Here is a 23,391-nt window from a genome sequence, read left to right as displayed (position 1 = left end):
TTCCCCGACTCCTTAATGTGGCTGATGTTTCATGTTTATTTATTTATTTTCTTAAGTATGAGCAATCGAAGAAGGGCTGATCATCTGAGTTTTGTAATGCAGTAGACGTAAGAGCAATAACTCTGCCCATAAATTTACTGCTGCCAAATAGTTTTAGCAATATTAGTTCGTCTTAAAAGCCATGAAGCATTAATGTCAACGTTTAGCAAAATTTCCTGAATTTAGCTTAACTTAAAAGAAAGTGCTTTCCTGAGCACTTAAGGAGGCACTGTGAAACATCTTGGTTATATACAAGGCAATACCAAGGTGATCTCAGCAATAATCAGTTCAGGCTTCCCTTCTTATTCACTTTGAAGTATCCATCACAGTTATTTGCACTCTGGCCATGTTGGTGCTCACCAAGGTGGTGATATTTCACCTGAAGAAGTGAAAGACAGAAAATATATGGTTGATGAGTGTGAACTGATTGGAAAATAGAATCCCCCCCACCCCCGAAACAGAGCAAACAAGAATGCCAGTGCTCTGAAAACTGCCTTAAATACAATAATAGGGAAGTTTCTTTCTCTCTTCAAGCAATAGAGTCCACAGGGAAGTGCACCCACCTGCACCATCACCATGCCCGTGGTGCTGCCATTCCGAGATTGCTTCACACAGTCGGATTCAGTACACATGATCCTTTGTCTAAAATAAAGAGAAGAACATTCCTTTGTGCAGCTTGTCCCCTGTAATAAAAATGACCCATTCTCTCTATTTTGCTATCATTTATTTTTTGGTTAATATTGTTGACAACTGATTGTTAAAAATACCTCCTCAGTCACATGAGCTCCCTCTATTATCTTTCAGTCATATGCCTGTTTTTTTTTTTTTAAAAAAAAAAAAACTTCCCCTCTCTATATCTCTAATTCTTTACTGATTTTTCTTTCTCTGTACTTTTCTCTTGATACATCTGTGGCCTCTCCCCTCACTTGCTTTATACCACATGGGATTAAGTGCAGAGAGCAGGGAGCTGCTTTAAAGAGAGTCTCAGGGGAATTTTATTGGCCCCGAGATGACATCACAAGGCAGAAGGAAGTCTCTATTCGGCATCTTTAAAGGGCTTGACAGGCTATCTCTCATATCTGCAGAAGTGGTAATGTTTTTCCCCCTCAAATTAAACCAGGCAAGAGCTAGACAGAGCCCCTCCGCCACTATTAACACCGTCCCAAAGCTCAATTAGTCTTACATCTTCTGTGCATGGCTCTTGGGAGCTGGTTAGCTTTAGCCAGATTTCCCTTATGGACAAGAGAAAAATGGAACAAATCCCTCGAATTTAAGTATCATTTACAAATGGAGGTAAGGATTTAGCCCCCAGAATTTTTGCAGGATCAATTTTATTAGGTGATCAAAGAAAGGTAGATGATGGAGCAACAAAGCGAATCACCACTGTAAAAGCCCCCCAGTCCTTTATCCGCTAGGTCTGCTTTCTTATAATATCTCTAGGAGGTGATGAATATTATAAAATTCACAGAATATAGTATGTTTTGCCTTCATTTGTCTTACACACACACACACACACACACACACACACACACACACCCCGCAAATATTTCTTAGTCACTTCCCAGGAATGTCCTAACTTTTCAGGTAGACAAGTGTCAAGTCACCTGGACAATATTCCTGAAAAAAATGAAGGCTCTACCCGGGACTGGGGCTCATTTTGGAAGTTGAAATTGGCACTCTGAGGAGCCTTATCTTCTGTCACTTCCTATAGGGCAGCTGGTTTGCAGAGATCCTTAATAAAATCTTTCGCAGTATTTTGTAGGAAGGATGGCTGTGTACTCATGTGCAGGGAGAATTAAACTGCTGTGAGAGTTTGGAAAAACCACCATCACTTTACTATTAGTGTGTCTTTACTATTTTTATATGTGTTTTGTGGGTCAGCGTGTTCAATTTTAAATAGGAATACACTAGCCTTACAACAGAATTTCTTCTTGTGGAATAAAAACTGATAATAATCATTCATCTTCAAGAATCTGATGACTGAGCTTTGTAGGAATGTACCCCCACAGTTGGACCAGAGCCTGGTCAGCTCCCACCAACTGGAGTAAGCTATTTAACTGAGGGCCAAGAAGCTTGATAGTGTTTTCAATCTGTTATCAGAAAAATATTATCTAAAGACACTGATAGCGGCTGACTGGTAAAACAGAAAGTTGGCCTTAGCAAATGGAACTAGTAAAAAAAAAAAATAGGTAAAAATTCAAAAAATCTTTATGTTCTGTCAAGGAAAAAAAAACACACACACAAGGAAACCTGACTTTTTTGAATTTCAAATATTCATTGCAAAACCTAAACCATACAAAATCTATCTCGATTTGAATCCCTTAACATACGAAAAGCCACATCTTAAGTGCATTATGCTCATTATGCTCTGTAAGGCATGTTATTAGCCAGCTTTGCTGAAAAACGTGTCTTCTACAGCTCAGAAAAAGAAGTAAAATTGCTCTAGAAATTTTTGATCCCAGCCACTTTGGGTCCAAAGAGGAACCCGACTCCCCACTCACAATCCCCTACACACATTTTAATTACAGGAGTCTAACATTTTCTACAGATATCATTAAACCAAGCAAGGAAACTCCTTTCTGTAAAAACAACAAAAAAGTTACTATGTACATACTTACATTAGCTATTTTCTTTGTGATTAGAGGATAAGATTTTGTTATTTCTTTTGGCGCTTAGACCTTTAACTATCTGAAAATGGTTCACTTTGACCTGTTTCTTTGATCAGCCAAACTTAAGTGAGGGGCCTCTGTTTATATATAGAATCCTGTATATGTAACTTTACTTATGTGGGACCAATGGCCAGTATACTCTAATGGACATAAATCTCCCAATCCTTATCTAGGATTATCTGTTCACCTTGCCATGTCCATCTTGCAATGAGACCTAACTTGCACTTGCCTGTTTTTCTGCATGATTGGACTCCAAAGACTATTACCAATGATGAGAATTGTCCTGTGTCAGTGTTTATAAAATGGACTTAAAGCACACACTCATGCATACACACATTCACATCCACCTTTACTGTTCTAGATCAACCCTGCAAAGCAAAACCATGTACTCCCAGTTTCTTTGCAAGGTCTGTGTGGTGAGAACTAAATTCAGTCAGCCTAATGGGTAAAATGCAATCTCAGTGATGTTTAATAAGGATTTGAAATCATTCAAGTCATTTCTGTGTTCTTTCTCATACCCTTTCCTATTTTCTCTTCCTTTATTTTCAAAATGTCTGTGGAACAAGAGGATGAATCGGGGAGAACTTTTGCTTCTTTTGACTCTTTGTAGGTGATACAGAGTTAATATATTGTGATTTCTGTTTCTTATGAATTATTAAAATCAGAGGAAATCTGCTTCCCTCAGCATAAAACCAAATCCAGACCCAAACGTTGTTGGAGTTTGCCTGTTGACAATGGTTATGATGCTGCTCGCTGTCTTGAGTTGCATGTACCGACAGTAGCTCTGAAGGGCCTCATGATTTCATTTTGTCGTCTGATAAATGAAACTTGTAGTATGGTCCAATTGTGCCAGGGAATAAATAAGAAATAAGGAACGACAATGACCTACTTTCTCGCCTTGGGTCAACAGTGTGTGATATGAAATTGACCATGTAGAAATCTGCGTTTTTCATTAGACACTGGTTTCTTCTAAAAGTGACCTCATTTCTGTCTGCAGATACTAGGTGTATATCTGCAAATCAGTAATTTCTCTTTAAGGTATAAAATTAATGAAGGGGAAAGAAAAAGATCATGGTGGGGGCATTAGGTGAGTAGAGCAGGGTTAAATTTCCTAGATTATCAAATTCCTATTCATTTAACTATTTTCTAACAGAAGAGGAAAAAGTCTTTGTTTATCTACACCAGGCGTCCCCAAACTTTTTACACGGGGGGCCAGTTCACTGTCCCTCAAACCGTTGGAGGGCCGCCACATACTGTGCTCCTCTCACTGACCACCAATGATAGAGGTGCCCCTTCCTGAAGTGCGGCGGGGGGCCGGATAAATGGCCTCAGGGGGCTACATGCGCCCCGCGGGGCCATAGTTTGGGGACACCTGATCTACACGATATCAACTTTAACATCTTAGACTCCCTGAATAATTAAAAAGATACATGATTTCGTGGCTGGATGAAGAGTTCACTGCACTGGTGTTAGTTTACTTTGCAGTATCTGAACAATGTCAAGGAGTGGCTCTTCTATTTCTGTAAATGATATTTTATTTAACCAATTAACTATTAGAAAGCCTGGAAGATAAACATATGCATTATTACCTACTTCCTGTTGGAAGATAGCAACAGCCTCTAGTTATCTCAGGTGCAGCTTCTATCCTAGTTTAAATCACAGATCCTTACTCTCTTTTAAAAAGATCAAGCATAGGTACCGAAAAATACCCACAATAGTAAGAAGGGAAACTGCATTCCACAAAATGATTGCTCGAAAAGAGTCAGACGGAGTTACTGGTGCATTCTTTTTTTTTTTTTTTTTTTTTTGAGATGGAGTTTGCTCTTGTTACCCAGGCTCGAGTGCAATGGCGTGATCTCGGCTCACCGCAACCTCCGCCTCCTGGGTTCAGGCAATTCTCCTGCCTCAGCCCCCCGAGTAGCTGGGATTACAGGCACGCACCACCATGCCCAGCTAATTTTTGTATTTTTGGTAGAGATGGGGTTTCACCATGTTGACCAGGATGGTCTCGATCTCTTGACCTCGTGATCCACCCGCCTCAGCCTCCCAAAGTGCTGGGATTACAGGCGTGAGCCACCGTGCCCGGCTTACTGGTGCATTCTTGATAACGTAGATGGTTACCAAACATTTGGTAATTTTGACCAAGTTCACAGTAAGAAGAAAAACAGTCTTGGACTTACTTTTCTTGAAGATTCCTTATGGAGCAACCAACCTGGAAGGATGAATCTATTTACCAATAACAACACTGTTACCAATTCATCACAGCAGTGTTTTGTATTTGTAACATGTCTTTTCTCCATGGATGTTGAAAGGCATGCTTGAAACACATATACAAGTAGTGAAGCACACTGAAAGTCCCACCATCACAGACCACTTCATGTTGGGAACCACCTACGTGACAAGTCATCTCTCCCTGTTCCAGACTAAATTTCAACTGCTCAACCAATTAGATCATTGTAGTCTGTTTAAGGCACTAAAAACATGCTGTAGAAATTTCTATTTCTCAGATGCATGAAATGTGATGACACATACAGCAACGAGTCAAACATTCCTTTAAATTTTCTACCTTATGTCAAATATTTCTTAAAGACATTCTTATCCTGTTATAAAACCCCACATAAAATAATCTTAGGGAATTCAAGGAATTAAAATTTCACTCCATAGAGTACGTGGCTTTATTTCTTCATTACTGAACTTCTAGTAATATTCTTCACCTGATCTTGTCTGCAATGTTTAACCAAGGGTCCAGATCATTTGCAACTTGGGTACAAAATGTTATTCATCCTAAAAAGCCTTCACATATTGCCTAGACGAGTGTCTCACACACAACTTGCCTTCGTTAACACTTGTGAATCCATCCTGGTGAAAATACTGCCTAGAACAATTATACAAAAAAAAATCATTTCTTATAATGCAAATAATATTTTACACAGACCAAGGGAATTCATAATATTAAAGTATTTCTTTCATTAAAGGAAGGTTTTTAGAAAATAATGGCCTCTTCCTTCATGTTAATATATTGCAAACTTGGATTTGGTATAAATCAAGTCCTAAAAAGATTGCTCTGAATTTCTAATTTAATTTCTGAGGAACATTCTAAAGCAGTTCATTAATTTACTCCAAAAACATTTATTGAACACTTCTGTGTAGGGGGTATCTATTGCATGGTCCATAACCTCAAATTCAGAGTTATTAAATCTTTGTTTAAAAAAACTAGTTAAAGCAAATAATTTTATTTCATTTATTTACTATAGTTTTAATATAATAATGTATTTAAATTAGTGGTGTGACTTGCATGAGTCGATTTTTATTATTTGCTTAAAGCAATGAAACAAGGAATCTGCTTCTTTCAATGTTCTCATTTTGTCTAATTATATATAAATACACTGCATGAATCAACATGAGAAGTTTGAATATTTTCCATTACAAGAGATGAAACCATTTTTAAAATTTATTTAAAATTCGAAATTCATTTTAAAAATGCATGGATGTTCTTTTCTGCATCATAGAAAGTTTGCTTTGATATATGGTTCTTCTGAGAGCTATTGGACCTGGATGCTGACTAACTTCGGGGCTTATACTTTCAGCATCACAATCTCCAAATCAGCAAATGATATCACAATGGGTACTGAAACCTCTTTGCAGCGACATTCTTATATGAAGCCAAATCTTTGCAGTATTTTCAGTCTATGGATAGTTGTTAGAACGCTAAAATAACTTAAGGTAGAATTTGGTCGTTTATTGTTTTTTATTAAAAGGTCCAACTGAGAACATCCCTGAACATCTGAACCAGAAATTTCACATAGAGCTCTAAATATTCACTCATTCATTCATGCAACAAATATTTATTTATTGAGCACTTCAATCATCCAAGGACTGTTCTGGGTATACATAGCTGTGATGAAGTCAGCAAATGTGCCTTCACATGCTCTACATTCTAGTGGGGAAGTCAGGTAGAGGTAAGTACAAGACCACAAAGGAGGTTAAAAAACAAGGTGGGAAAGGGATGCTATTTTATACAAAGTGATCAGGGCAATCCTCTCAGAAGAGGTGATAATTGCTCAGACACCTGACTAAAGTGAGGGAATGAAGCTATGACATGGAGAAAGTCATTTCAGACACTGAAGAGAAAGCAAAGGCAGGCTCTGGAGGGAGAGTTTGTTTATGCAGACAAGGAGGGGCAAAGAATCTTGTGGATAAAGCAGAATGAACAAGAAAAAGTGGGATTGTAAATGAAATATGAAAGCAAAGCAGGGTTAGAGCATGGCAAGATCTTGAGATTTCATTCTAAATATGGGAAGATGGTGGTTAGATCTGAGAGAGGAAATGATATAGGCTAAATTTTCTTTTTAAAAAGATTTCTTAGGCTACAGAGTAAAGAGGAATCTTAGGAAGAAAGATAAGAATGGAAACAAAAAATCCATGATAAGATAAAACATTAATCCAGAGAGACACGATGGAGCTTAGACTCAGAAACAGAGATGCTGAGAATGATTTGAATTCCGGACCTATTGTGAAGGCAGAGCTGACAAGATTTGCTGATAGACTGATACTGTGATAAGAAAGAGAGAAGGGATGACTCTAAGTTCTAAACCATGAAGTAAATGTTGGTGTAGTTGACTGAGATGATGAACAATGGGTTAGAAGAATATTGGGGGAAAAATCATGTTTGCTTTTGGAATATCAGTTGAAGATGTTTATTAGATATCCAAATGGAATAGGAGTATATAGCAGGCTGGAATTGAAGAGGTTGAGCTGAAACAGAAATCTGAGAGTAGTCAGCTTATAAATAGTATTAAAAATTACAAGTCTGTATGAGACCATCAAAAGACAGCATAGATAAAGAAGAGAAAACCCAAGATGGAGATGCCTCTCGCTCCAACATAAAGACACCAGGAAACAGGAGGGTATTCCAGAACGTTTAGTGAGGTAGAGAGAAAACCAGGTGAATGTGCTCTCCTGGAAGCCAAGAAAGTGTTTCAAAAGTGAGGGCATGGGCAGGGGAGCAGCGTTACTGAGAGACTGAGTAAGATGGGGACTGAAGATTCACAGTTGGACTAAATCTGTGTGAAAGTCATTGATGACCCCAATGAGAACAGTTTCCATGCGGTACCGAGCAAGAAAAGAGTAACTCCTGTGAGTTCTAAAGAACATGGGAAGTGAGGAAGAAGAAATGGATACAGAAAAGTCAAAATTTTTTCTACAAAGTGCAGCAGAAGAATGATGTAAAAGTTGGAGATAAATGTGAGATTGAGATAATTTTTAAAAACTAATATAGAATAATGGTGTTGGTGGGGCCAACAGACAAATGACAAAACTGATAATCCAAAAGAGAAAGGGGATTATTGCAAGTCTAAAGGCCGAGCAACCCCGTAGCTAGGATGCCGTGTGGAAGCTGAAACCGCACCTTCTGCATGGCCCTTCCGGCCAGCCGTGCCTCTCAGATGAGAGCTGTGCCCAGGCCGTCACCAGCCACTCAGCCACCAGCAGCGGCACCCCCCCTCTGCAGTTAGCTCTCCTGCTGCTGCGCCCCGGCAGCCAGGTCTGCTGTCCCACATGGCAACCACTGCAGCTTGTGTGGCTGTGGGCTCTGCTGTGGGGCACACACTGGGCCACGCCGTTACTGGGGGCTTCAGTGGAGGAAGTGATCCTGAGCCTGCGAGGCCTGACGTCACCAGGAGCCTCAGGGAAGCCAGCCGGCACAGCAGCAGCAGCCTTGCTTCTATGAGATCAAACAGTTTTTGGAGTGTGCCCAGAACCAGGGTGACATCAAGCTCTGTGAGGGTTTCAGTGAGGTGCTGAAACAGTGCCGACTTGCAAAGGGATTGGCCTAATCAAGAAGTTCAGCCTGGAGAAATGGAAAACCAGCTCTCATAACCAAGTTAACTTAATATAAAATTTTAATTAATAGTGAAGGTGTAAAGTGTAGCCATCAGTTAAACCTCTCCTGTCATTCCTAGCTTCCTTGCTTCAGAATTGAAATGGAAGGGGGTGTTCCTACTCTGTAGAATTTGGAGCTGGGAAAATGTTTGTGTGGCCTCCTTAAACTAGCTGTTATGATTTTATTCTTTGTGAGTTAATTAGAATAAAGGGATTTTCGTCCAAAAAGAAGAGAGAGAGAGAGAGAGAGAGAGAGAGAGAGAGAGAGAGAGAGAGAGAGAGAGAGAGAGAGACTATTTATTGCTAGAGTAGCATGCTTGAAAAGACCCGAGGAGTGTGCTCCAGTTTATGGGAAGATGCGCTGGCCCTGCCTAGTAACTGTAGCTGGTGATGTGGTGTGCACAGACTCAGGTAGCTTGGGAATACAGTGATGTGATGGGTATAAGTACATACTTACCTTTTTTTTTTTTTCCTTTTTTCCTCAGTAAAGATAGAAGTAAGGTTATCAGTTGAGAATGAAGAGAAGAGTCTGGAGGTTTGAGAAGTGTGAAATTGACCTTGGAAACTGTGACAGTAAGTTACTGGACAGTGATGAAAACTATAGCCTTATTCATATAGATACAAAGCAACACAGGTCAACATGGTGGTCTTTTGTTCTCTAGTCATGTTTAGTATTTTCAGGCACAGGTTAAGAGTAAGAAAAAATTAGTTTTAGCTAGAGTCGCATTTTGTTTCTTTTTAATTCTTAAAGTAGTAGCACAGTGCTGGGAGTATAGATAATGGAATATGGGAACAGGGGCAAGAGAATAATTATGAGAAAGAACCACAGAAGCTAAGCTGGTTAAGGAGGGAAACAATTAAATGGGGACAATAGTTGGTGAAAACGTACCAAGTTGGAGTGATGGTGCTAAGGGGAGTGACTAGAGAGAGAGAAGAAGTGATGACCACAGCGTGGGATGCTTGAAATGGAACTGTTGGTGATGCCAGTGATTAGTAATGACACAGTGCATGGTATAACCATGAGCATAGTGGCTGATGCTCAGGCAGGGGCAGAACAACATTTTCAAAAGTGGTCAAGTTGCTGAATGGCCAAGATGGTGAGTGGACTATGAGCAGCAAGGGCGAGTGGGTTAGGTGCTGAAGTGAATAGGAGTCAGTGATAAGGAGACATGTGCTTGTAAGAAGGTCGTTAGAGAGGAAGAAGGATCAAAGATCTGAAAGTAGCTGCAAACAGCAAGGCAAGATTGGTCCCCTTTTCAGGCCAATGATATGCAGGTTGTGGGACAGGAAAACAGCTAGGCTTGAGAGGGCTGAAAGGAAGGTGATGTCTTCAGGAGGCAACCGTGATTCAGAGAAGAGGATGTAGGGGAGGGTGATGGCAGCTGTAAGATCTAGAGGGGATCATGGAAAGGTTCTAGGAGGGGAGAGGGCATTGGAGATAGAAGCAAATGAGAGAATACACTAGGCAATATGGAGATAAGCAAATAGATGAAGGTAAAATGGAAAACTTGGACTATTTTGGCAACAGTTAACCAGGGATGAGGACATGATGGCATGACCCTGGGGATCACTTCAGTGAGGTGCATAATTAACCCAGCGAATAATGAGGATGCAAGGAACAGGGAATGGGTGTGTGGAGAAGAGGCCTGGGAGGGACATCCTGTTTTCACAAGAACAGGTGGGATGCTCAGGGCCTTCCCCGGAGGTAAGAGACAGTTGTCCTCAAAGAAAATGATGCCAGTTTGGTTTGCCACTTAACAATTCAGTGTTCTCCTGTTGCCTTTACTCCCTGCTTAAGGCTGGCCTCACAATGGCTTATCCCTCAAGAGGCCATTCAGACAGCAGTTATACAGCGGTTCAGAAATAAAGCGCATCATTCAGCCCCGGACCTGAACTATAAATGGTGCTTTAAAAAGCACACTTTTCATCAGCTGAACTTTTTACTCAAAGATCTACAGTAGGTTCAGTAGATTTTAGTTGATTGGGGAACTGTTAGTTCTCCAAGTCACTTCAGAGCAAGAGAGCCTTAAGCTGGGCAGTTCTAACTTTCAACTCATTCCCCACTTGTGCAATTAAGAAGACTGTAAAGAGAATAATGAAATAGACTTTTGGGAGCCACCGTTCCAGCACTTCTTTCCTGTGGTTTGTGAGTTCAAAAGAGGCAAAATGTTTCCAACTCTGGATACTTTGAATAAGAGCATAGAAGCCACATGGGTACTAAGTGTGTTTTCAGTGTGTTTTTCTCATGGCATGCTGCTAGGGAGTTATGCGCAATGCCATGTTGATGGCATGAACTTGGTAGGTCATGTTTATTTTATTGAAAAGACTCCCTAGGGTCTGCACTGAAGGCACATTTGCCATGCTGTTCCAAAACTGCCCCTTACCAAAACTGCGGCTGTGTCTGATGACTTCCTACTCATCTTTCAGGACTCACACCAAAGTCATGGCTCTGCATTGCTCTCTTCAGCTTCATCTTCATGGTCTCTTTAGTTACTTCTATAGTACATCATATAACGTGGCAATAACTATAAATTTATGTCTCCCAGAACACCTAGTCCATAGCCCTCAGTTTCTTCATCATAGCCCTTAGAAATATTCATCATATTTTATCCAATATCTTTAACACCCAACATCATTTTCAGTGTAGACATGCATAGAGTTGAAGAAGGACAGTTATAGGTAGGGTTTAGACATAATTTTCAGATTATGGATCTAATTATATATCTCAGAATAGAAAGAGTGGTTTGGGCTACTTTCCTTGCCGTCAATCCCTGGCAAATTATCTGGGCACAGATAAACTTAAGATTCTCTGAGACAAGGATATAATGTCCTGTTCTGGTGAGCATGATACTTTTAATGCTGGTCAAATCCCTGAGGCCAGAACCTTGCTATGTTCCTTAGAAGCTGAAACACTCTTTCAATAGAAATAATTTGAGTGCTGATAGCTTCCATTTAGTGAACACCTACTATGTACCAGGAACTATGCTAATCCCTTCACCTATCGTACTGCATTCTTCATAAAAATCTGATAAGGGAGGACTTATTACCCTTCCAGAAAAAACAAATTCAGGCTTATATTTATTATATAACAAGTTCATAAAGCTATTAGGTGGCAGAGCTGGGTTTGAACCCTGGTCTTAGATTCCAAAACTCAGTCATGTGCTACTCCAATCAGAGTGCAGCTCTGCAATGTAAGGAACACTGGGATTTGTGGCAAGCATCACATTCTTTAATGCTATCCTGAATTTTCAAGGTGCCATAATTATCTCAATAATATAAACTGCCCCTCCTAGGAATGATTTTTTGAAGAATATCCCAGCTTGTGAATCAGAGAGAATGATTACTTAAATTCCTTTGGAGGTTTTAGTCATTTCATAATGTTGCATATAAAATCTACGGTTCAGTGGGCCTGACATCATAGGCAACTCTATTTTAAATGTTCTCCGAAGAATACTCAGGCATATAGTTTGAATAGTGAAGCTAACACAGTAGGCTCCTCACCGGCAAGCAAATCCTTTCTCTTGAGTTTATAACTTAAGATTCATTTTAATTACCTAAGTAGTTTTAAAGAGGCATATACAGGATGTAGCAAATGAAATCTTGATACCACCTAACTACTTTGTATCCTTATTGATTTCCAATTTATCCTTATGTTAATTTGCAATTGACATTGTCTAGGCTTTTTATTGAAGTAACAGAAATACAGATGAACATGCTGCTTGTGGTATTCATTGATTAGAGGTCATCATCATTGAAATTGACAATTAAAATTAACATTAGCATCCCTCAAATATCACAGGCCAAATAATGCCGTGTGTGTGTGTTTGCGTATGTTTGCATTCCAAAAAATTACTGCAAACTCACTGTGCTGACATTCTCTTTGACATAAGGCATGGAGGGATTTAAGAGCAAGGAGATACAATCCTGGCCTCTTAAAGAGGCTTCATTTATCAATAGAGTTATCAATGGAGCAAAGTGACAGACCCTGGGATAAGCACATTACATACCACCATTAACAACAACTACATCCCTACTCTGTAGGAGTGAGTTACTGTCTCCACTTTGTAGATGAGATCAGACAAGTCAACTTACCTGGTATTGTCATGTATCTTGCATAAGGCATGTCTAGAGGCGTTATCCAGGTTAGAATGGCTCTCAATTTTCTATTTCCACTTCACCACTCTCTCCTCTAAATTGCTCCTTATTTGGTGAAGAAAATCATCAGATACGGAAAAGACAGAAAGAGATATATGCAAATTGGGACACAAAAAGCAACTCACACGGCTTTGAGATTCTAGGAAGCTTCATGAGGAAACTGACATTGATTTGGCTCTTAAAGGATATTTGGAGTGTGCCAGCTAGAAGGAAGGCAAGCAAGAAGAACACAGCAATAGCAAGTGGAAAGTTCTAGAGGCATGAAATGGCAGGGCAGGCGTGGCGGGAAGAGGTAGGAGATGAGAATGAGAATGAAACTGGAAGTCAGAGCCATTTACATTATGTGAAGGGCCTTGTCTCAGGCAACTGAAAGTCGTCAGATGCAATTAGCAAGATCAAGCTATGGTCGGATGGGTGATTTCGAAAAGGCAGCCTGCAAAGGACCAAAGTATAGGAGAGATGCTGGAACAAAAGGCACTGGGTAGGATGCCTTCATCAAAAGGTAAGGAAAAAGTGATTAATGAGAGCAGATTAAAAAGACAAAGATGAATGGAATAGACTGGCTGGTGAGCAAATTTATGAATGAAGAGGGTAGAGAAGGAAAATATGAGTTGGTTGAGCACAGTGGCTCAAGCTTGTAGTCCTAGACAAATTAAGTGACCCGTCATAGCTATGTGTCTTGTATAACTTTCGGGAGGCTGAGTAAGGCAGACAGCTTCAGTGCAGGAGTTTCAGAGCAGTCTGGGAGATATGGTGAAACCCTATCTGTACAAAAACATACAAAAATTAACAGGGTATGGTGGCGCACACCGTAAGCCTAGCTACTCAGGAGGCTGAGGTGGGAGGATCACCTGAGCCCAGGGAGGTCAAGGCTGCAGTGAACTGTGATTATGCCACTGCACTCCAGACTGGGTGATAGAATAAAAGAGTGAGACTGTCTCAAAAAAAAAAAAAAAAAAAAAAAAAAAAAAAAAAACCCGAAAAGAAAAAAATGTGAGTTAACACTTATGGAATCCTTCTTGTATTCTACTAGCGGCTGTGCTCGGCCTAACCCAAGCTATCTCATTAAGACCACATAACAAGTCTATGGGAGTAATATTTTTATTATTCCAATTGCACAGAGAAAAAAAGTTATGCATGGAAGGTTCAGAAACAGCTGGAAAATTGTAGACAATTTGAACCCAAGCAGTTTTACTGAATATCTTTTCTTTCTTTCTTTTTTTTTTTCTTTTTCTTTTTTTTAAATTGGGGCATCATAGAGCTTCCTGGATGAGTCTGACGTTTTTATCGACTATGATAAGGACTAGAAAAAGATGAAAAGATTGAAGGGAGAGTTATTAAGATCAATTTTCACATTTTGAGTTTGAATTTCCTATAGTATGTCCAGGTGGAAGTAACTGGTTAAATAATTGGAAAGAGAGAGAAGGGAATTAAGAAGTCATTGCTATAAAGACACTGGTTGATACCACAGGAACACGCATGCTCGGTCGGTAGAAGGGTAGAAATAAAAGTAGGACAGTGGCAAGGATGAAAGCAGTACAGACCACTTTCCCTCTTGAAAATAAATAAACACATGCAAACATTCAACCTTCAATACAAACCCCATAAACTCAAGTATGTAGACTTTATTTCCAATTATGTCTTTTATAACTTTCTGTTCTAGTGTGAGAAAGATGATTTGCCTGACTTCTCAAAACTATTGCCTTATTGTGAAGAACTGTTCTCTCAAAACTCTAGCTCCAGAGAGCCCTGGGCTTTTCTAGAAAACAGCAATGCTGAGGTTCCCATATTTGTCAAAATTGGAACTTTAGGCATTCACTATTTGAAATTATTGTGAGTATGTTTCAACAGGAAAAACTGATGCTGTCAAAATGAGAAGCAAAATAGTTTGTTTCTTCCAAACTTTTCTCCTTCTCCTTCTGCACCCCCACCCCCTCACCATTCCAATTATCTTCTTGCTACAAACCACCTTTGCCAGCTGGGGTAGGGAAAGATCCAGATGGCAATTGTCTGAGTGAGGAAAAAAAGGTCACTACATGACACACACTCTAGCAGTTTCACTGAGAGGGACACAGTAACAACATTTCACTGCTGGTATTCCAAAGTGCAGTTGATGGGAGGTGGGAGAGGTTTGAGTGGGAGACAGGTGCTCACACGGGCATGGTTTAGTAGGCATGTTTCCCAATTCCTAAACAGCAGGAAGAATTCCTCTGTAACTATCCTGCAGTTCAAAGAGATTCAGTCCAGAAGGACAGAGTAATTCAACGCCTGAATGGTTAAATGTCATTCTTTACCATATTTCTTCTCTAAGGAGCATCTTGTGTTGGAGAAATGCATCTGAGGATCTGGCAGGGTAGACAGTGGGCCTCAGAAGGGGGCTTTCTCATGGAATCTCAAAGTTCCTATGTCAAGTTATCTCATGAAAGCAAAACTGAGCAGTGCCGGGGAAGAATTTTAAAAGCAGCTCAAAGGTTCCTGGCGATTTGACTGTATTTTATAAAACTCTTTTCATTTCTCTTTTTGGTCATGACAAAGTCTATTGGCACAAACAGCACAGCCACAAAGTATTTTTTTATTTTAATAACATATATTTATATATAGATTTATATTTTTGCTTATTTTCATTTCCTCAGCAAAAAGGGAAATAAAAATATTGATCTATAAAATAAGCCGATGATAACACAATGCCAAAAATAGCTTATGTTAAGTGCAAGGGGTGAAGCTTGAAAGCAAGCTAAATTGCAACAACATATTGATTTAACATTTTAAATACAAGACTTGCAATAAAATAATTCTTGAAATATGCTTCTCATTTTTAGTTTACTTTTGAAAAACTACTCTATATACACATATCCAGTTGTAACACTTGACAGTAGCATAATGGGGCATAATATAACTTTGGTACACATTGCAGATATGGATGGCTAATGTCTGTAAATGATATTCCCTCACCAGTTAGACCTCTGTACATCCAGGTGACCAGCCACCTGGTTCTAAGTCATCTCCCCCCAGAATCCCCGTAGTCTTTCCCAGAGCCATCGGAGACAGCAGGAGGAAGCAGGCTCACTGGATCCATATTGTGTTTCCTCTCTCGGTTCTCCTGGGTTCCACGGTCAGCTCTCCGAATGTGGAGAAAAACTGCTCCATTTCTTTCTGTAGCATGTCGTTTCTTTTCTCGGCATCTTCCTTTGCTCGCTCGGCATTTCGCATTTTTATTTCTATCATTGTGAACTTTTTCCGCTCCTGATCCAGTTCATCATGGAGGCTCATCATTTCTGTTTCCAAAGTCAAGTTTCGCTGTTCTAAGCTACAAAGGATGTGGGGGTGGGGAGGCAAGAGTAAGATAAAGTGATTTTTTATTCACTTGAAATGAAAGAGGCATACAAATATTTTCTACACTCCTTATGATGCTTAGGAAATTGAAATAAAGCCCTTTCTACAATTTAAAAGATGTAATTTTATTGTATTATTTTACTATTTGCTAAGTTCACTAACTGTCATTTTAGTAATTAGGTTCCAAGACCTCTCTTGGAAGCAGCTGTCATTTAATAGTAAATAATTGAATGTCAGCATAGAGAAGCCAGTGACACATTCCAGGAAGAAGAGGCAGAAAGCTTCCTGAACATTAAATTGTAAACTTGACTATAATAAATGCAGAAGGAAAGTCTGATAAAGTTGAAGAAAAAAAAAAGAGGGCAATAACATTTGCTTTCTATTGAAGGAAAAATAGTGATGGGAAATGTCATTGTTGGTTAACTGCTAAGAATGTAGTTTTTGGAAGCATATAGAGTCACATCTTATAAAAGAGTACACAAAGTAGTGAGCTTACATTTTATAGGACAGGTAAAGATCACATGTGTTAAATAAGCCCTGTATCTTATATTTTGTAAAAATAAAGCCCATCCCTTGTTATCCTCAATTCTCACTGCTTCCCAAGTTAATGTAGCTTAGGACATAGGTATTTTATATCTCTCTATAAATTGATAGTGGTTTTGTATAGCTGTATTGATAGCTTTTGGATAATTGTAGAATTTGCAATAATATCTCTAAAAACAGAAATTGTTTTCTCCATAACAATTAAGATACAAATCATACACATATATTATTCAGAAGAAGGGTATTAAAATTACATCTTTATTGTAAAATGTATCTTGATCATGGCTGACTTTTTAATTTCACCTATTCTGAGCTAAAGTCCCGTGAGACTCATTCAAATTTACCGTACCACTGAAATTTGAAAGGTTATTGCATTTGTAGCTCTCAGAAATCTGATTATTTGAATAACAATTTTAAAATTAAAATCTCAATTATGTTACTGTTTTAACAAATTTGAGCCCCACATGTTGATATTTCATCCAGATAATAAGAACACTTTAAAATTAATCTTCCCTCTCTTTGTAAGAACTAGAATTAAAAAAATACTTCATATTTTGTAATCCTACATCATTTAGAAGGCTATTTTAAACCTATGACCATATTTTTAAATGAAAATTTGACACTATGCTGGTTGCCACCCAGAATCTAGAGTATATTCTCTTTGCTTTCCAAAGCCATTTTAGTGCCGAAATGTTGGAAGAAACTGAAGTTAAAATACTGAGAAGGACAAGCCTTGCAAAACAATATATTGACACATTTGTATTTAGCGGGTGCTTACAGGAAACTTCCCGGAATGAAAAGGGATGAATTGAATACAGAAGAAATCCCTTTCAATGCAAACATATAAAAATGCTGAAAAATTTTTAAGAAATCTGTTTAAAAAATACACAATCAAGGTTAAAATAAAAGAGCAACTTCAGGTATCAGAATCAAGGAAGAAACTGAAATATAGAACAGTACGTAGAAGCACACAAGGGATATTAGTCTTGGATAGAAGCCACAGGGTTGGGGCTACGTTTTTCCTTTTCACACGGGGACAGGAGATGGGGCGTCCAGTATTAGGGAGGCAGAAAACTACAAGTAATTTAACTGAGAGCTTGGAACACTAACTTTTTATTAAGAAGAGACTACAAAATCTCTACTCATGGGCTTGGGGAAGTATCAGAATTGAATTAGCACAACAGAATGTTAGTAAGCTACAAAACGAGTCTGAGAAAAGTTACCTAGAATGCCTCAAAAATGACAATTATTGGCTGGGCAAGGTGATTTACGCCTGTAATCCCAGCACTTTGGGAGGCTAAGGTGGGCAGATTATGAGGTCAAGAGATTGAGATCATCCTGGCCAACATGGTGAAACCCTGTCTCTACTAAAAAATACAAAAATTAGCTGGGTGTGGTGGCACACACCTGCAGTCCCAGCTACTCGGGAGGCTGAGGCAGGAGAATAGCTTAAACCCGGGAGGCGGACATTGCAGTGAGCAGAGATTGTGCCACTGCACTCCAGCCTGGTGACAGACCGAGACGTCATCTCAAAAAAAAAAAAAAAAAAAAAGAATAATAATTACGGAAATTTAATATAGGAAAAAGAAGTTAACAAAGATGGAGGACAAACATATCTTAATAAGGGTTTTGGAAAGAGAAAATTTAGAAAGTGGGAAGATAGACAAAAAGATGATGAATAAAAATATTCCAGAATTGTAAAAGATGTAAGTTGTTATATCAAATCATGAAACAAAGTTTGAAAATTAAAGAAAGGAAAAGATATATCAGGAAGTTACTAATCAAAGGGAGATGGCATGACAGTATTAATATCAGAAAAAATAGACTTTCAGGTAAAAAGCATCATTACAATGAAAAATAACCACTGATTAATGATAAAAAGGATCAATTCTTCAGGGAAATATAAACAACTCTAAACTTCTATTTACTTAGTAGCAGAACCTCAAATTGTTCAATATAAAATATGACAAAATTGTAAAAAGAAATGGGTAAACTCAGAATACTGTTAGGAAATCTTAAAATATCTTTCTCAAAAATTATAGGTCTAGCTGAAAAAAATGAGGAGTAATGTAGAAGCTTTGACTAGCTTGATTAGCAGACTTGATCTATTGGTCATATATAGAATCCCAATTCAGTAATAAGGGAATAGTTTTAGCTGACCAATTAATATCATCCAAATGAACTTCTCTGACCACAATTCAATATTTTCTAAGAAAATAAAGTTAGAAATTGCTGAGTGCAGTGGATCATGCTTGTAATTCCAGCACTGTAGGAGGCCAAGGTGGACAAATCATTTGAGGTCAAGAGTTTGAGATCAGCCTGGCCAACATGGTGAAACCCTCATCTCCACAAGGGGAAAAAAAAAAAAAAAAGCCAGGTGTGGTGGTTACTCTGGAAGCTGAGGCAGGAGAATTGCTTCAACCTGGGGGGTATGGGGGGTAGAGGTTGCTGGGAGCAGAGATCATGCCACTGCACTCCAGCCTGGGTGACAGAGTGAGACTCCTCAAAAAAAAAAAAAAAAAAAAAGAAAGAAAGAAAGAAAGAAAGAAAGAAACCAATTTGGAGATGGAAAATGAACATCCAACTCACATGTTTCAGAACGGAAAACCATATACTACACTGACTGATAATTAAACTAAAATATTATCTGTCTACCTACCTTCATATTTATTTACCTACCTACCTATCAATCCATCCATCCACCTTTAATACTTGTTGAGTAAAATTATAAAGGAATTTAAAGAAAAAAGAATAACTCTAAACAGGAATGATCAAAATGTAGCCAGAACAGTTATCTTTCTATAATCTCATGGCTGGTCCACATGTGCTCCTCCAGCCTACCCTACTGCAGACCTCTCCCTTGGCCTCTCATGAGGGTAAGAATGTGGCAGTGAAATGGTGCATTGAGATGACACTCTATTGGGAAGTTCTATCAGTTTATCAAAATCTCTAAAATACACCATAGATCCACAGATCTCAGAATATATATGCATCAGCAACATCCTCAGAAATGAATGTATTCATCTGCAAATTAGTAATGAACCTTTTTTTTTTTTCCTTTTTGACTACATTTAAAGTGTGACCCCTTGCCTCAAAATATAAGCTTCGCAGTGTGAAGTGCTAATTTATCGTCATGCGTTGGCAGTAATTCAGAATTCTAACACATAGCGGTTCCAAAAACTACATTCAGAAAGAAGAGTAACCTTTTAAGACGATGACCCTATTTTTTAAATTTAAATCTCTTGTCACTCTGCATTATATAGAAAAATTCAAACCACATTTCCACTCAGTGAAATTTACAAAAACAATACTTTCCAAGAAGGTAATTTTTCAATCTCATTTATAAGTAGTATTTTAATATATTTACTTTGCCATAGCTTCTGAAATGTTATCTTTTGGTCTGATAATTGATAAATGGATAAGAAACACACTAAGGTAAATCAAAGCCAACTTGCAACCGACTTGTGGATCCTAGCACACCATGGAGGAAGGGTCGCTCAAACCACGCAGGCTGAAACTGGGACTAAGACGCTAGAGGAGCTACTCCTACTTTGATCATTTTATTAGAAGATGTAAATTGATATAATTCAGTTTTAGCATAATTGCTTTTTGGCGGATCATGTTCTTTGTTCCTCATTTAGGCTACAGTCTCCCTTGTTCATGTGAACACGCTTCACGTCCCTATTCTCAAAAACCTCCATGAATTCCTATCTCAGAGTAAAAGTCAAAGGCTGAAAATGAGCCTGTCAATCCCCAGTGTCACCTGGCTCTTACTGCTTCTCTTAGCTTATTTGGATCCTCAGGGTCTGGAACAGAGCCTGGTGGAAAGAAGGCACTCTCTCAATATTCAATGACTGAAAGAATAAAACATGGAGATACATTTACTTCTACTTTTATTTTTACCCCAGTTTCATCCTTTTCTTGACAGTGAAAACTGACAGGCTTCTAATGCTCTGTCCATCTCCTCCACAGCCCCTCTCCTTCCAGCCCTCTAGTGCAAATCTGCCTATTTAATAATAATCAAAAATGACATTGTTGAGCCTATTCTGTACCAGGGAAATGTTCAATCACTTCTTATGTGTTTTTGAGGTAGGTACTACTGGCATTTAAATTGCTTACATTAGGGAACCAAAGCTCACAGAGATGAAGCTAACTTCCCCAAAGTCACAAAGCTCATAAATGGTGGTGCAAACTTGGGCCTCTGACTTTGGAGCCAGCATTATGTCCCCCTCAGTATGATCCTGTCCCACAGTAGGAGGCTAAAGAGCCCTCTCTGGTAGTTACAACCGCCAGATTTTCCTCACCTCTTTATCCTGGACTCATACTCTATCTTCTGTTTGGTCATTTCCTGTTTCAGGCTGGAGACTAAACTGTGCAGTGCACTGTGGTTGCTGCTGCTGTTACCAACAAATGTCTCGCTGTTGTCACTGCTGCTGGTGGCACGACTACTTCGACCTCCTACACTCCTATGGTCACTTTTGCTTTCATAGTCCCTGGGGTGGGAGAGGTCATCCTGCGGAGGCCCATCCAAAACGGGGTCCTCAAAGTTCCCCCCATAAAAGTCTTGCTCTGGGCAGGTGGTGGTGGAAGAGCGACAAGAGTTGGAGTTCTCAGGGAGGGAGATTTCACAGGAGGAAGTGGACCAGGTGGCACTGTCGATGCTCTGCTTGTCATCAAGGTTCATCATGGAGAACTGTTGATGGACGTTATCATAGGTGGACAGTCTGTTGTGCTGGCCTGACTCTCCAGCTTGTTCTTTCTGCTTGTTATCCCTCAGGGTCACATAGCCATTTGGCAGCCAGCTCATGTTTCGACCATTTGCGGGATTCCCGAGTGTGTCGCTCGTCAAAATGCCCATGCGCACTGTTCCATTCTGTACACTGTGTGTGCCCATTTTGGTACCAGATCCCTTCAGTGAAGAGTTCCTTCTGGCTTGTAGGCTCCCATTGGGGGTGATTTGGGTTTTCTCAAGACCTTCTGCATTGCTGCTGAAGGACCCATTGGTAACTATCCCACTACCCTTATTAAAAGCTGGGTTCTTTTTTACCATGAGAGGGGGGCTTCTGGACACATCTAGCTTGTGAACACTGTTCCTTGGGCTGTTGGTTTTGCTGCCTGATAGAGCGGTGGGGGATCCATTGTCCATGCTGCTTCTCCGGGGTGACTCAGACTTGTCCCAGGAGCACCGCCTACCAGGGCTGTCCTTGGTGTTATTGTTCTCCTTGTTCTGTAACTGCCCTGTGGTGACTTTCTTCTGAATTTCATTGTTGTTGTTGCTCACTCCATCCTGAGGCTTGCTCTGTAGTTCTGCGTCTTTGGGAAAGAGGCAGTCATGTTTGCTAATCATCACTGACATCAACTGCTGGACAACCACAGTGCCTAGAATTGCATAGAACATAAAGTAGCATGACTGAGAGAGTTTTTATTTATTTCTATTTGAATGTGACTCTTAAAGAAACACATTCAAGTGAACATTCATTATTATTAGCAATACCAAACCACATTCTTAACTATGATAATAGCAATAGAAGCTAAAATGTCTTGAGCATTTACTCTGTGCTGTGAACTGTTTCAAGAACTTTGCTTCTGTAATTTAATTGAATTTTGAAACAAATCTACACATATATACTCTGATTATCACTGTATTATGAAGGTTAAGTAACTTGATTAAGGTTACATGTAAAGGACCAGACTCAGGGCTTGAACCCAGAGTTAATCATTAAAAAGCTGGGCTCGAAATCATAATACAATATTTATTACAAGGTTGACATTTAATTCTGAGAAATCTTTCCTAGGAGGAGGTCACCATGACCCCTCATCTAATAATTGCCTCAAACTATCAAGATACTTTAGTGGTAGCTATAAATAGAACCCTATACAATCTCTGGTGGATGCATGATTTTTCTAATGTAGCAAGGCAATGAAAATTCATAAGACTTTTGATCACCATTCAAAAGCTTCAGGGCATTTTAAATGACATCAGCCAGAATGGTGTAGTGAATACTTCCAAAAATTCTATTCACCATATAAGCAACAAGCAAAAATTTCCAGAATCAACTATTTTGGAATTCTGTAAATGAACTAATGGCTTGATGCAATCTGGAGAGTGTTTATGTAAGAAAAATGACTGAATCTCAGTAAGAACAGCAAGGTCTGTGGTATTTTCACTTGCTCTGATCTTATCCTTCTGTCCTTGAAAACCAAGAGCCCACAGTCACAAAGAAAACCAGCCATCTGGCTGCCACTGGGATGTGCAAAGCAGGGCTGGATTTTTAGTTAGTAAATATGGTTTCTATATAAAATACTTAAAACATGATATTTGGCAAAAAAAGAAAAAAGATGAAAATGGCTTTTGACAATGCAGAATTTCATTAAAACAGCAGCTAATTGAGAGGCTGTCAGAGAGCAGAAACCTGACCTGGGGCAAGGTCACTTTTTAGCTTCAAGTGACACCTGTGAAATAGAATTCAAAATCAGATTTTGAATAGAAAAAAAAAACATATTATATTCATTTATATTCTACACGCTTTTCCTGTGATGATTCAAAACTTAGACTGTTTTAGACTGCATATCTGCAATGAGCAAGATCTATTGCTACATCAATGTTGTTCAAATTTTAAAGTTCATAAAAATTACCTGGAGATCCTGTTAAAAGGAATATTGAAATTCAGTAGGCATTGCGTGGAACATGAGATTTTGCATTATTAACCTGCTTCCAGATAACATTAACATCAGCAATAATAGAATAGTAGCACTGGCATCACCCAGAAGC

The 23,391-nt window shown here is 39.1% G+C and overlaps 1 protein-coding gene and 1 pseudogene across 7 annotated transcripts in view; one reads left to right on the top strand and one right to left on the bottom strand.

The window, feature by feature from the left end:
• Positions 1 to 8,089: 8,089 nt before the first annotated feature.
• LOC101047757 (coiled-coil-helix-coiled-coil-helix domain-containing protein 2 pseudogene) lies at positions 8,090 to 19,173 on the top strand (annotated as a pseudogene).
• Positions 15,300 to 23,391, bottom strand: part of ARHGAP24 (Rho GTPase activating protein 24) — a 498,792-nt gene continuing 490,700 nt past the window's right edge. For all 7 annotated transcript variants that reach the window (XM_003923977.4, XM_074396393.1, XM_003923976.4 and 4 more), the window contains 2 exons: positions 20,924 to 21,998; positions 15,300 to 16,050 (listed from right to left, as the gene is read on the bottom strand). In XM_003923977.4, coding sequence (XP_003924026.2) covers positions 15,807 to 16,050; positions 20,924 to 21,998 — 1,319 coding nt within the window. In that variant the 3' untranslated portion in view covers positions 15,300 to 15,806. The remainder of the gene's footprint in view (positions 16,051 to 20,923; positions 21,999 to 23,391) is intronic.

The sequence above is a fragment of the Saimiri boliviensis genome, chromosome 3 (genome assembly GCF_048565385.1).
Source record: "Saimiri boliviensis isolate mSaiBol1 chromosome 3, mSaiBol1.pri, whole genome shotgun sequence".
Classification (NCBI taxonomy): Eukaryota; Metazoa; Chordata; class Mammalia; order Primates; family Cebidae; genus Saimiri; species Saimiri boliviensis.
This window is presented reverse-complemented; position numbering and strand designations above follow the sequence as displayed.